Consider the following 15,293-nt stretch of genomic DNA (forward strand, 5'->3'; position numbering starts at 1 on the left):
ATTTACCAGAGAAATTACAAAAATGTACCTCTTAAGAGCTACTCAGATTATTGTTTATGTGAATAAATTTCATCTTTCATTTCATTCAGTAATGCCTAATAATGCAAGAGCAAAGGTCCCACACAGTCTTCAGCACTGAACTGGCTCTGCTTAGTTTTAAGTAGTGCACTCGTGAAATGCTCCAGACAATAGCATCTCTGCGGGAATCTGGTAGCTGGCTGTCTCGCGCCATCCTAGAGAAGACAGAAAGTGCTGAAGGGCTTCAGAATCCAAGCTATTTTCTGCCAACTTTAACCCTCCACAAAGGGGATAGGGAAGAAGGAGGAAAGGAGAATTGTGTTGTGTATGTTTAGGTATGTGATTTTCCTTCAGACTTGTAGCATGTGAGAAAATGACCTACTGCCTTCAGTGGTATGCAGGAAACCAGAATTCACTGCCAGCTATCCAGATTTAACATCAGGGAGGAGTCTGTTTATAGCCTATCTTTTATCTTAGTTATAACATCTGGTTTGCCTTTCACACCGTATGCACAGTGTATAACTGCAGTGACCTCTGTCTGGCTTCTCTTTATTTCCTTATTGTATGTAGCCTACTTATTAGTTAAACACATGTCTCCATTGATTACATAGGACAATAGCTCCACTTAATTCCAGAGTCACACATACATCAGTTGATTCAGAAATTCTCTGCAGTTGTTACTGATAAAATGTCCTTTGTTAAAGTGGTCCCAAATTTAGACATGTATAACTTAAACAACTGGCTCACTTAAAAATGAAGAAGAAAACTGTTTCATTACATGGTCATTTTGTTTTTTTTCTCCCCATCAGTTTTATTTGACATACTCATGTAGGACCACAATTATAACTTATACAGAATCTTGGAAGTTCTAAAAGCCCAGGAATGAGTTTTTTTTAAATGTGTGATGCTGAAATCTTCAACCCTGGTACCTAAAACTGGGCTGTCTCTTGTCATCAGCTCTGCTTTCTGTTTCAACAGAGTTGTACATGGATCTCAGCTATCACACCTTTTGGCCTCACTCCTAAACCCAACCTCATTCTCAGCTTTACTCCCTTGCCTATTTGTAATTCTAACCACCTCTTTGATCAAGTGTGTGTGTTCCATGTCCATTTATGCTGAGTTACATGGTATGGGGAAGATAAAGGGTAAAGAAAGCCTTAGAGTGAGGATGGAACAGTTGTATTAATTGTCTTTCCTGCATGATGGCATGAAGTCTTAGAGTCACTGGAGAAATGTCTCCTGATTTTATAATATGAAGTATATCATTTTCATTTATGAATAAAGAAAAAGCAAAATGTAAAAATGCTTACAAAAAATTCAGTTATCCTTTGGTGAAAGTAAAACTTTTAAAAATTAAAATACTCTACAATCTATGGATTTTTTTTTTCAAAGAACCTTTTCTTATGAATAAGCTGTATCACAGAGTAATATTGAGTCAATTACGTGAATTTGAGTGAGAAGAAAGCTGTTCTACAAAGAATGATAAAGCTTCTCAGTAGTCCTATTATATTTGGTTAAAGGACTGGATCATTAGTCACATTTCCACACTGCTTGTATATTACAATGTGGATGGTTTAAGGTACAAAACCCTATTATGTATGTTTTAAGGCTATGTTTTAAAATTTTAATTTGTCTTGGTTGCCAGACATGCAGATTTCATACAATGCCAAAAGTTGGGAATGGTTTAAATGGAAATAAATTCTAAGGTTTTCTGTGTTAAATATTGAGTTCTGTATGTAGTTTTGTAAATTAAGGTGTGCAAATTAAATGCTGCATTTGTTTGCTGTAGGAAATAGACAACTATAGCAAACCAGCACAACTTGGTCACCTTTTCTAAATTCCTTAAAGGATTCTAAATTACTGTATTCGTTTTTATAAAATGTTCTGCTTTATATCAATAAGAAAAATGAAACACTAAACCCTGAAGTGAACTGCGTAAGCTATCAAGTCTCCTGGTGAGAAAGGAACAGAGTAAAAGCTATTGAACCTAAGCCAAATTACTCGGTTAAGAATTTGTACATAGCATGGTGTGTCAAAGATTGTTTCTTTTACAACTTTTGGAGATCTTCTGTGATACCAGTGTTGCCACTTTATTTGCCTTTCAGGTCGGAAACCTAGAGTTACAAAGAGAACTTATTTTGGGAGATAAAACCAGTATTTCTGGTTTATTAATCTATAACTGAGACTTTTTTTTTCCCTTTTAGCTAGGAAGTGATAATTTTCCTTCTACACCTAAAAATTTAAGGATAATCTTCATTGTTTTGCTTTGTTTTAATCCAGAAGATTAGTTAATAGTTTTTTGTTTGCTTGCTCATATTGTTAAATAAAACCTATGTTTTATATGCTCTCAAAAATCATGACTATTATTTCCTTTCACAATCTGGCTAGGTTGAGGCTGGCTGTAAGCTCTTGTGGGACAAATTTTAAACATGCATAATAGTTTTTTTGCTTAATTCTGAGAGAAATTTAGGTTCTGTTTCTTTTCTCTTTAAAGTAATTGAATCTTCTTCTCTAAGAAAATATGAAAAAATATTTTAGTTTAAATTATCCAAGTTGGTTGTTTTATTTTTTAAGTTGGAAGACAGGATCAATTCTTTTTAAAAGGATTTTACTTGATAGGTCATAAGGATTAATGTACTTGTTTTCAGTGTACGTACTGTAGCAGATTCTTGGTATCATTTTTAGGCTTCTTTGCAGTGACAGTGCAAAGTACAATGTGTTTTCAGTATTTTGGTTGCTTTTTCTTATATAAAAATAGATGTAGGAGGGTTAGCCATTTGAATAGAAAAAAACTTGTTAGTGGTCACAAAAACAAGACTATAATCTGATGGAGTAGAAAACTTTCAGTTTACATGAAAATGACTTAGTTGAGTGGAAACATGTTATATTTTAAAAAGATAATATAAATTTTTTCAAAGAATTTTGAGAAACTTCTGTGAAAACCTTCGTGTTTATTCTTAGGATAATGTCCATTAGATTTGTGTATTGGCAACAAAATACTTATTCTCATAATGTGATCTCTTTCTATTTCTATTGATAAATCTTTGAATAATTTCAAGATGTTAGGGTATAGAAGACATTTTCTTAATTTGAGAATTGGGTCTTTAAAACAATGTAAGTACAAACTAAATTGAAACGGTGTCTTGGTAAGTAGATGTTCTTTAAGTTGTTAATAGATCTGAGAGAAATTTGCCATTTTAGATCTAAAAATTAAGCCTATTCATCATTTAAAAGCTCTTTCTCCAGCTTGAAGATAAATATATTTAAAATATTTCCTACTGATTAAATCTTTCCACTTGTCCTTGATTTTTCTTACCTATTGAAAGTTTGGTATTTGCATGTATAGTTGCTTAATTCCAGCTGCAAAAAATGTTGACACTAAATTAGCACTTTAAAAATGTCAGCCATGTGGCAGAAAAAAGTTTATCCCATCCCTAACATTCTTTTTATTTCAAAGGTTGAGATTTTATAAAGTAAAATAAGTTAGCTTTAAAGTATGTGGTTCATTCAGTTGGGACTGAGGGGTTAAAAAGAAAAAAAATTATTAAAAGAAAATGACTATTTGCATCAGTAGTTTTGCATATGCAATTTTGAATATTTACTAATATTCTTTATGAAAGTCTGATATACAGAATGATCTATGAAGATAATAGCAAGATAAAGGTAGTGGAAGAGTTTACTCATAAAGCACTTGACCATTATTTCCATTAAATTATAAATCAGGAAATGTCTATCTTTACCTAGTGTTTTTTGCTATGCATGTCTGTAAATATAGAAGGCTAATTTTTTTGGTATAATAATGTTATTTACATTATCAGGTTGTATTATATATGAAAGGATAAAAGTAAGTATATCATACTTACTTGGAAATTGTGGACAATTTATGAAGAAAGAACAGATTTAAAGGAACTAAGTTAGAGAAATTCATTTTGAAAGCCATTCCTATAGTATTTCAGGTATAGTCTATTATGTATTTTTCTATATGAATAACTTATGGCTAAGAAGCATATCATGGGATTAGAACTTAAAAGGAATTTTTTTCCTTATTTCAAAATATTTTGTTTAATATAGGTATTAGAGAAATTTGGTAAGTAGCTCAACAAAAAACTTTACCATCTTAGCTAGTATAGACAGTCTGTGCAAGTGATCTCAAAATAAAAGTTACCATGGTTGTCAGGAACTCTAAATAGGGTACCACAGTGTAGTTATTTCTCCTGTCTCTTAAAAAATAAGCCAGTTTTATATTCTTATATGTGAAATGCTAATGAAAGTCTGTCTTCTTAGGAAGTTTTTCTTTAGTTTACTACTTTATACTATTTAATAACTTTGGGCTTATTATATATTAATTGAATAAAATACACATTGCTTCAAAAGTTTGGTAAAACAAGCAGTTGAGTTTTGAATTGAAACATGGTGAAGATTTCTACAAAATAAAATCCCACGATAGACTTCAGTTCGTTCAGCAACTCTTTGCTAATTCTTTTGGCCAGGAATAAAGTTTTAGGCACATGTGTTATTGCTGGAAAATACTCAGATATTTTTCTTTTGGAGGGAGAATAGAACTCTTGGAAAAGCTGCTTGTTTACTTCTTTACTTCTAAAATAAGTTAAATATTTGTTCTGTTCTCTTCTGGGTTGTGTATACATCAGGTTTTTTCCAGTGGATGTTTAAATTGTATTGAAATCATACAGTTTTATGATGATAGTGTTTCATAGCATTGAAGCATTTCTAACAGTTGGTTAATATTAATTACCATTAACACTTCATTGTATTTTAATAGGACGTTGAAATAATTTCAGTGCATGAGATTGAAAAGGTAGTAAAACATACATATGTGTTTTATGCTGTGAATTCATAGTTGTTTAGGTTCTGTTAAACTCCAGGACATAATGTACCTTTTTTCTGGAGTTGGGGGTATGTTGTAGATCAAGACTTTATTAAAACCTAGATTGAATTTCTTAAAATGTCAACTTTTGTCAAACAATACATATTCATAGGTTATATAGACAAAAGAACTTAACATGTTTTCTTGAAAACCGAGTCTGCTTCCTGATCCCCTTTGCCACTTCTGTTCATGTTTTAGCTGGTTATTTTGGCTTTTAAAAATCTTTGTGTTTCTAAATATAATGCTTATACTTCTGTTAATTCGACAGTTCTGATAGGTGAGGATTTTCCTTTCTTAAACTATGCCAACCTCTGCTTCCTCTCCTTTAGGTTCTTAATTACTTTATGTTTTTACTGAAAAGTGTCAATATTCAGTGATTATTACACGTATGTAAATACTACTCATATGTAAGCATTATAAGGTATTATAGCTTCTTTTGTAATTTTTTTCATTACTTTTTAAAAATTTACTTCTTTTTTCTTTGTATTTATTATTAATTCCACTAGCTTCTCCGTATTGTTTTCCACAAGGTTGCTTATAACTTGTATTAGTTCCCCCACCTTTTTACCCTTCCTGGAGACTTCCCTTCTCTAGCTTTTAGCTGGAGGGATTGCCCTCAGGCCTGCTAGACAGCCATCATTCTGGGACTTATTTTTGTTGGCATCTTGGAATTCTCTTTGCCTTTCTCCTAAGTTTAATTTACCATTTCCAGAATTCAGTGTTTTTCTCTTTCTTGGTTTGTTCAAATGTTTTGTTGGAGCTTTCTGCTGAAGTGTACATTCATGGTCACCAGTTTTAGACTACAGTCTGGAAAGTGTCTTAATTCTGTACTCTCATTAACCTGGATACAGAATTCCAGGTCATCAATATTTTTCTTCATAATTCTGAAGATGTTGCTTCATTGTTCTCAACAGACTTTACTGTTAGAAGTACAGTGTCATGATATGTAATCTTTTGCATATAATTTGTTTTATTTTTCTTCTCAGGAAGTTTTTACAATATTCTCTTTCTTTGTCTGGTTTCTGAAGATTCATGATCCCGTACCCTGTTGGAAATCTTTTTTTCATTCTTTGTGCTGGGCTTCTGGTAGGCTATTTTACTTTGGAAACTTTGAATTTGGAAATATCTTTTATGTTGTCTTTGACAACTTCTTCTCTTTTGTAATCTCCCCACCCCCTGTTCTCTTTCTGTCCCCTACTTTTGTTAGTCAGATACTATACCTCCTAGATTGATCCTCTCATTTTGTCACCCTGTATGCTTGATGGAACTGTGCCTCAACTTTATCTTTCAAACCTATTTTTTAAAAATCTGTTTTGCCTAGGGTGCCTGGGTGGCTCAGTCAGTTAAGCATCTGCCTTCGGCTCAGGTCATGATCCCAGAGTCCTCGGATCGAGTCTCACGTCCAGCTCCTTGCTCAGTGGGGAGTTGCTTCTCTGCCCCTCCCCTGGCTCGTGCTTGCTCTCTCTCTTGCTCACTCTCTCTCTCGCTCACTCTCTCTCTCTCAAATAAATAAAATCTTAAAAAAATTATTTTGCCTGTTCTATTGATTTTTGTTTAGCCTAATGAAATAGCTTTATGAAATATAGGTATATGTAGATATCTATGTATAAGAATATATGTAAAAAATGTTTATTCTGCCTATATCATCTTTCGTTTCTCCAAGTTACTTTTTCCCCAATGCTATTTTTTTCTCTTTTACATAAGATGCTGTGCTCTAATGCAGAGATTGATAAACTGGCTTGCTGCATCTAAGTTGCATCCTGTTTTTGTATAGCTCTTGAGCTGAGAATGGTTTTTAACATTTTTAAAGGGTTGTTTAGAAAGATTAAAGAGCCGACAGAAGAATATGCTACAGAGACTGTTGATGGTCCACAAAGCCTAAAATAGTTACTATCTGTACCTTAACAAAGTTTTCTGATCCCTGCTTTAATGTCTGTAGATTCCTGGCTTTTCTTTCATGTTTAAGCATCAGATGCTACAAGTGAGTTGGAAACTGTATGAACGTAGGGCTTGGTTAGCCTTCCTGGAGATTAAAACTCGGTAATGCTGAAGCTAGTTTTGTTCTGGGTAGACCGTAATGTCATTACCTATTGGACTTTTCTTTGGGGCCTTTTGGTTTCTCTAGAAGAGAGTCTAATCTCCTTGCCTGAGGGTGTGAGCCTGCTGCACAGGTTTTGAAGGTGAGAACACCTTTGAGTATGTAGGCTTTCATTTGTTCTGATTTCAATACAGTTGCCTTAATCTAAATTCTGTACTTCAGGATCAGTTTCTTCAGAGGCTAAATCTTCATCTTCTGCTGGAGTCACAGTGAACTTTGTAACCTGGCTGCACAGGGAGTGGAGAGTTGGGCATCCAGTTTCTACTTAGAGAGGTCAGCTTATATCTCTGTTCTCAGCCTAACATGACACTGCTGTGTTTTGTAGAATATTGTACCTCCTAGATTAGATTTTCATGGAAAAGTTTAGAAGATTTAAGTATAACTGGGAATTGTATATGAAAGAAAATTAACTTAATTTTTTTTTAACATTGTATAATCTCTTTGTCCTTGTAGACATTCTCATACTACTTTTTGGTATTGGAGGTCCATTATTTTATTCCATTATGTATAAAACATCATTATTGCTAAAAACTACAAAGAAATCTTTAATGTTCAAAACAGCCCTCTGAGGTGTATTAGTTGCTTTTTACAAAGGAAGAAATTGGAGACAGGTTAATTAACTTTTACATGGAGGATCACCTAGTAAGAGTAGAACCAAGATTCAGGCAGGCAGCCTAGATCTAGAGAATGCTTTCTTTACATCTACGTTACACTATAGTTCAAGATAGCATAAGATAGGGGCGCCTGGCTGGCTCAGTCGCTTAAGCATCCAACTCTTAGCTCAGCTCAGATCTTGAGCTCAGGGTCATGAGTTCAAGCCCTGCGTTGGGCTTCACGGTGGGTATGGAGCCTACTTCAAAAAAAGAAATTAAAAAGATAGCATATGATATACATACCAGGTGAATTAGAGTAGTGATTGCTGTGAGTTCAGAAGAGGGAGAGAATGTCTGGGCCGGAGAGTTAATGGTAAGCTTTATAAAGGCTGTGGAGCTTGAGTCTTTGAGTAGGTAGAGGGAGGGGAATAAGGTAGTTCAGATATCAGGTTGTGATCTCTAAGACAGTATAGCTGTTACCTTTAGGAAATGTTAACACACGATTCTGATTTAAGTAGAGGCTTGGGGACTGATGAATGAAACCTTGAAGATATGGGTGTAGCCAGATCATAATATTACATTTCAGAATATTGTATGTGTATTTTACACTGTGGGTTATGGGAAGGTTTTGTTCTAATATGGGATTCAATAGATACTTGGTTTTAAGATTCACCCAGTATTCAATATGAATTGAGGATGCAGAGGTTATAACATTTTAGGTATTGGTGGTTAATATATTAAGGTAGTAGTGATATAAGGAAGATTATGCTTCCTGCCTGGATTAGATTACATCTAATTTTGTTATTTTCTTTCCTTTAGTGTTGACATATTTTGTAATTTAATTATTCTGTGGTAACAAAGTATTGCGGTGGGTGTAATATTTGAGAAATTTCATTTTGGTCATTTGATACCACTTTTGGCTAAGATGTTGTTTTGCTTTTCATTGTAAGTGAAGGAGTTGGAAATTGTCTCTAGATTCTCGTATCCGTTTTCAGTAAAACTGAAGCAGTGTTTTTCCAGCCTGGGCTTAGGGCCCTCAGGCAATGAGAGAGATCATAGCTAGATCTCAAAAGCAGTTACGTTGTGATTTGGCGGGGAGGGGAAGGTTGTATTTGTTTTTTAATCTTACTCCATTTTCCTTATTTTTTCCCAGTGTGTAAACTCTTCGTTATAATGCCAAGAAAGAGATGGACCTATATTGTTTGATACTAGTAAAATGAACCACCAATGTTGTTTCCTTTATTTTCAAGTTTTGGAGAAGAATTAAATGAGTAAGGAACACAGGATTCAGAATATCTTAGAGGGAAAAATTGGAGCATCTGTATTCTAGAATTTCATCATCACTCAAACTGTTTTTGTGTATCACTCCTTGAATGCTGAAAGTTAAGATGAAGTTTAAAAGACTTGTAAAATTGTTCCTAACTTGCTTTCTTAGAAAACTTGGTACTCAGAGAGAGATTCTCTACTTCATTATAAGAAAAACAATGATTTGCATGGGGAAAAGCTTCAGTAGTCCTATCTATTGAAAAAGTCAGATTTTTTTGTTGTTGTTATTTGCTTTCATAATCACACTTTAACCTGGGTTCAGCTCTTAATAAAGTGATTAATATCACTTAATCATAGATATAATGAGGTTATGCTTTTATAATTGCATTATTTTAAAAATAATTGTATAATAGGATCTTACATGTGTAGTACTTTTCTGAGAAGTTAGGAAGTTTTAAGCAGAGAAGTCTTAATTTTATAGTTTTCAGTAATTGAACTACTAAAAACTAAATCATAATGTAAATTTAAGCTACAATGTGTTTGTTACTTTTGTTAATTAGAAAACTGTCCGACAAGCTTTGATTATGCAAGGTGGTTTAGGTTAATGCTTTGTAGCTTTTTTTCTGTATGCACACATAGCTCCTCTCAGAAGCATCTTTCATTACAAACAATATATTTTCACCCAGGTTAATGGAACAGGTCTGCGTTGATGGTGGGGCAGATCCTGCCTTTATTTCCCCTCGCTGGAGACTCTTGATTTCTGTCAGGGCCCTGTGTTGGGTATATAGTCTTACTATTTTTTTTTTCCCTTAGAAAGTCTTTATACTTTAAGCAACTATAGACCACTAGTGTTTGTCTTTGATGTGAGAGCATAAATGCAAAAACTCTAAAATGAAATATTCTTAGAGAAATGGAGAAAAATATAGTGGTAGGACGTATGTAATGATTAAGTTGTAGAAAAGTTAAAAATAATTCATATTACATCTTAAAATGATGTGGAACCTAAAAGTGCTTTGTTAAACCCTCATTAATCATTTTAATTGAAATTGACATCCTATCAATTTGACAGTCTTACTTAAGCTGAATATTACAAAATCATGCCAACTTCTGCAATGATGCGATACACTCTTATTGCTTATAAATGATTTAGTAGCTGTTAGCCAAGATAGGAAAAAGATTGACAAATATGTTTAGGGAAAACTTGTACAATAATGTTGTCTGATTTTAGAATTGTGAAGGGATAACACATGGAATATCACAAAATACCACACTGCGAAATAAGAACTGCAGTGTAAATATCACTCTTGAAATTCTTTACTGTAAATTGCAGAGATTGTCAGTTTTGCAGATTTATAAGACTTGAGGATTTATAAAAATAATTTAGGTTCCCCTTTCCCCCTTAGTGCTCAGTATCATAGAAACTGACATCTATTATTGTGTGGGTTAGCTTTTTTACTTCAGTAGAGTTTCAGATTTCTCTGTTGTTCTATAACCAGAGTACTACAGACTTAAATTGAGCAAGATAACTTTGTGATAGAGTGCTGTATATTTGCTGGAGGTAATAATTGCAAACTAATGGTGTTTGCTTGTTTATTAGTCTTATTTTTTTACATTAAAGAAGTAATTTGTTCAAATACTTAACCAGTAATATATTTAACCTGAGTTATGGTGGATATAAGAAGACATTTAAAATACCTGGTAAATGACTTCAGAAGTTGTATGCTGAAGTTCTATATGTGTATTCTGGTTATATATATTCTAAAGCAGGTATTCACTATAGTAAATATGAAAACATGCAGAAGTCTTTTATTAAAAAAGTTCAGGGGTTATCATCTAGCTTTTCATTACCTGGTTTTGTCTTATCTTAGAAGCAAATTGGGTATTTATAGACTAGCATAAAAATATTACAGTCTATGAAGAAATACATTAAAAAGTTGAAATCAGTTTCTAGTACAGCGATTTGTAGATAGTATCTCCAAACTAATTTGTAGATTGTTCTAAAATGCTTAGAAGTAAAGTAATACTTTTTTAGGGAAATAATGCTATAAATGGCATTTCCCCTGGCAATATTAACCCATGAAAGTTCATTTTTTCGGTAACATAGCATACAAGACCATAGTTCTCCAAAGAAAATAGCACTATTACTAATAAGTAATTAGGAAAACAGATTAGAGAAAGTATTTATCTTGCATCATGGTATTTAAGAAAAAGAAGAGATTTATATGAAAAGGAGATTAGCTGGAGTGGAAATAACATGAGATGAGAAGAGATGAGAACAGTGAAAGGCAGGAAGGGGATGATACTCACTGAAAAATGAGCTGAGTGAAGGGTGTTAATAAAATACTTTCCATCACATACTGTTCTGGGGGCCTGGTTGCTCTGGAATAAGTGGGTAAAGATGAGCTGTTCCTGTACTTTTTTTTTTTTTTTTTTTTACATTTTAAAGGGGAAACTATCCGCTAAATAAGCCTTAAGAAAACAAAGCCATAGCCTTTATAAGACCCAGGCAGTCCTTTACATTTATAACCATGGGTGGTAAATAATTTATATTTTTGTTATTACCAATAATAAAGACACATCTGTAGACTAAAACTTTTTCTACATTGAGGTTTTTTTTTTTTACTTTGAATATATTGTCCCAGGCAAACAGTGTTGTTTTTTATATCATTCTTCAAAGATCTATTTACCTTGAAGCATAGAATTAATACTATTTCAGCTTACCTAAACTGCCATGTAAAAACATTTCTATGGCAGAATTCATTCACTGATTGTTTGAGTACCTACTATGTGCCAGGCATTTTTCTTGGCACTGAACAACAGACAAGAATCCTTGATATAATGGACTTTACACTCCAGTAGAGATTTATTTCAAGTTCCATTTGAAAAAAGGCCAAAAAGTCATCTGTCTTTATTACCTTTAAATTGTCTTACTTTAGGCTAGGGGACCTTAACTAAGAGCAGCTGGGAAGCAGCTGGAAAGCATTTATATCCAATATTCTTGGTAGTATCCAAAAAAAATAAAAGAATGGGTAATAAGTTTATTAACCATTTTTAAGCAGGGCAAAAAAGGACAGCTTTTTAAGCAGAAAGGATGAGAGAGTTCTTACCCTTTCCCAACTTTTCAAGAAGGAGTCTTCTGATCATGAGAATGTTTGAACTATTCACATCTTTCATGGCAACTCTATTTTTAGGTTTCTTGTGTTACTGCTAAACTACCACATAACTTAGGTGCTGTATACAGTTTAGAAGAGGCAGTATAATAAGTTAAGTGAACATTCTGGATCCAGACTGCCTAGATTTAAATGCTTACTTCCTTTAATTAAGCTATGTGCTCTTGGGCAAGTTACTTTTCTGTGCCACAGTTTTTTAAAATCTGTAAAGTAATGATGATAGTTAGCTAATGTGAGGATGAAATGAGTTAATTGGTAGTGCCTAGCACTTGCAAGTACTAAGTGACAGCTGTTATTATTTTCCATGCTTGACATATAGTTGATGTGAAAGTTGCTTTTCTAGATTTTTTTTTTGCCAAGCACCTTATTTTGTTTGGCAGGTTTATGCTTTCAAGACAATTTGATATAATGGAAATCTGGGTTCTAGCTTTGCATCATCCACTGGTTTGATATTTATTTGATCACTTGTTTGGAGGAGTGGGGGAGTTCAAATAAAATAATCTAATATTTTTACATAAAAGTATTTTATTTTTTTAAATAATTGAGCACGTTGAACCTTTGGTTGTTTTTGAGTACTCAGCTGGAACTTATTTTCTCTAGGTTTTTTTGTTTAATGGTAATCTGTGAAATGATACCAGCTTACCAGTGGCTATTAGTGATTCTCAAATTTTGAATTATTGGATGATTTACAGATGATTTCTGTGATGTGTGTGTGTTTAATTCTAAATATAATTTATTTGAAGAACATGCCAAAGAAAAGGTAGTTCCCTAAAATAATCTCTATCTTGGCTTTTCATGACACTGAGAACCTGTTTCATAAAATTATTATAATAACCTCCAAGTAAAATTTGAATCAGATAAAATAGAAATACATTCTTTCCCTAGTTACAGCTTAACATGTATATGTGCACTTTTCATTAATTTAAAAATGTTATAAACTTCGCTAAAATTTGCTGTGTTTTTATGTCCTATTTCCTGGAAGACTAATCAGATTTTCATTAGTTTTTCACTTCCTTCCAAAGGGCACCTTGTAGATAAGCATGTTGTAGAATCAAAATAAACGTTGTAGTCAGATTTTATTGGAGTTTAAGTCCTATAAAGATGGTTCTATTTAACTCCCACAGTTACTTGTGGTTTTTCCTGAACTTTTTCTTCTGCAGCAAAGTTCTATTTTCATTAACTACACACTATTTTAAAGTAGAAGATGGTGGTGAAAGATCAGTCTGTGTTACCTTTGGATTTTTTTTCTTTGTGAAAGCAATGGCAGTCTTGATTGTAACAGAAAACTATCTGGAATTTGGACTTGAAACAGGTAATCATTTTATATAAGTTTAAAAATCAGTTTTGCTTTATCAAGTGTTAATATTTTTTACTTCATTATTTAATTATGTTTTATATTTGATATGTTTTTAAAATTAGGTTTGAGATGTATATTCTGTAATGTTCTAAATAACCTTTATTATTCTTAATCTTCCTTTTTTTTTGTTTTAGCTAAACTTTTTGTTAGCTGCTTCTAAAAATGCTGCCCCCTCATTTTTTCCTTAGTTAAGTTTAAGTTTCTGCAATGCTGAAGTTTACTCACATAGATAAAGATGCAAATTTTGATGCAAATTTTATGCACACTTATGGAATGTACAGATATCAAAGGGATGTTTTCAAAGACTGTTCCTGCTAATAACCAAATTTTATTGCATTATGGCATACTAATTAGCACATGAAAGAGCCTAAGCTAGTCACTTCAAGATTTAAGATGTTCTGTTTCCTAACATTTTATTTCCAAAGAAAGATTCTGTATTAAGAATAATTTTTTTTTCCCTGCAGGGTTTACAAATTTTTCAGATAGTGCGATGCAGTTTCTTGAAAAGCAAGGTTTAGAATCTCAGTAAGTTTTTAAAAATACTAAGTATCACTTCAGTTTAAATTTTTTCATTTTTTTGTAAAAAAGCATTTACTGTAAGTGGCCTTGTGTTTTTAATCCTTGAAAAGAGTCCTTTAAGTAGGACTTTTAGAAATATCCTCACTTGTAATTTTTACATATGTATAAAGTTAGTATGTTTGATGGAATTCTTATTTGGATTTGCTCTTATTTGATTTAATTCCTCTGCCACGAGAGATTAAATAACTTTATATCTGAGTCATATATCAAATTCTATGTTGAATATGCAGGTTGGGTTGTTACCAGTGTGGCTAGAGATGCCTGATTTAGTTTACAGTGCACCAAAATCCATTATAGATAATTGAGTAAGAGCAGTCTTTTTGTAAAAGTTTACTTAGTTTTTGTTACTACCATTATTGTGGTTTGTAAAGTAATTGATTAGAGGAAAGGAAATTCCTAGAAAGTTAAAGAACTTACTACCTTTTTTTTTTTTTAATTTTATTTAGGGGTCCTGTTTCAAAACTTACTTTCAAATTTTTCCTGGCTATTTTCTGTTCACTCATTGGGGCTTTTTTGACATTTCCTGGATTACGACTGGCTCAAATGCATCTGGATGCCCTGAATTTGGCAACAGAAAAAATTACACAGTAAGCGGAAAATGTACATAAGCACATGCAGATAAATATATGTTTTCCATCTTAATGAAGGTATATTATTGTAATGAAATCATAAATTATTGTATTGAAAATTAATAAATAACCATTTGATGTCACACTACTTCTTCTTCTATAAGCAGGTTTCTTTTATTCACTTCTAAAGTTTGAGTCCTGTGATTAAAAACATACATCAATTACTAAATTTCTTTTTTACTTGTTAAAAAAAGGAAATATCAGTATTTATGTTAATTCTTTTTAACTCAGAAGTCAATGTTTATAATACTGTAGTATCATCTACAGCTGAACTAAGGATCTATGGTAATTCTCTTAAATTAGAACGTTTTTATTAAAATATTTAAATTTTATGTAAATAATTTTAATTAAATAATTTAATTTTTTATTTAAAAGTGTTTTGAAAGTTAACTCTGTATACATAAGAAATGTATGTTTTTCCTAAATTACTGATCGGTTTATGAGACTCTTGTTAAAATAATACGTTATTTTATTTGGGGAGTGCTGATACTGTACAGTATTAAATATCATAGATTACTTTTAACTGCCAGTTTCTATTTTAGTTCTCAAATGGAGAAATCATATTTGAATCTCTACATATAGTTCAAAGCCCATTTACTATATTCTTTATGGTTGGTATAGATGTTTTTTGTTTATGTTAGACACCTTGGCAGAATGACAGGTTTATATCTTTCAATTCATATCCAGACCCAAATTTC

General features: G+C 32.4%; 1 protein-coding gene across 15 annotated transcripts in view; it reads left to right on the plus strand.

Moving 5' to 3' along the window:
• TMEM161B (transmembrane protein 161B) overlaps positions 1-15,293 on the plus strand; it is a 236,838-nt gene that overhangs the window by 44,087 nt on the left and 177,458 nt on the right. For 14 of the 15 annotated variants that reach the window (XR_014147089.1, XR_014147088.1, XR_014147087.1 and 11 more), the window contains 3 exons: positions 13,191-13,342; positions 13,852-13,912; positions 14,413-14,553. Coding sequence is in view for 12 of the 15 variants with exons in the window: in XM_081826602.1 (XP_081682728.1) it covers positions 13,191-13,342; positions 13,852-13,912; positions 14,413-14,553 (354 nt within the window). In the remaining 3 variants the exon portion in view is untranslated. The remainder of the gene's footprint in view (positions 1-13,190; positions 13,343-13,851; positions 13,913-14,412; positions 14,554-15,293) is intronic. The other variant, XM_031033738.2, reaches the window with a different exon arrangement.

Source organism: Leptonychotes weddellii, chromosome 7, assembly GCF_054177405.1.
Source record: "Leptonychotes weddellii isolate Sample4059 chromosome 7, ASM5417740v2, whole genome shotgun sequence".
NCBI lineage: Eukaryota > Metazoa > Chordata > Mammalia > Carnivora > Phocidae > Leptonychotes > Leptonychotes weddellii.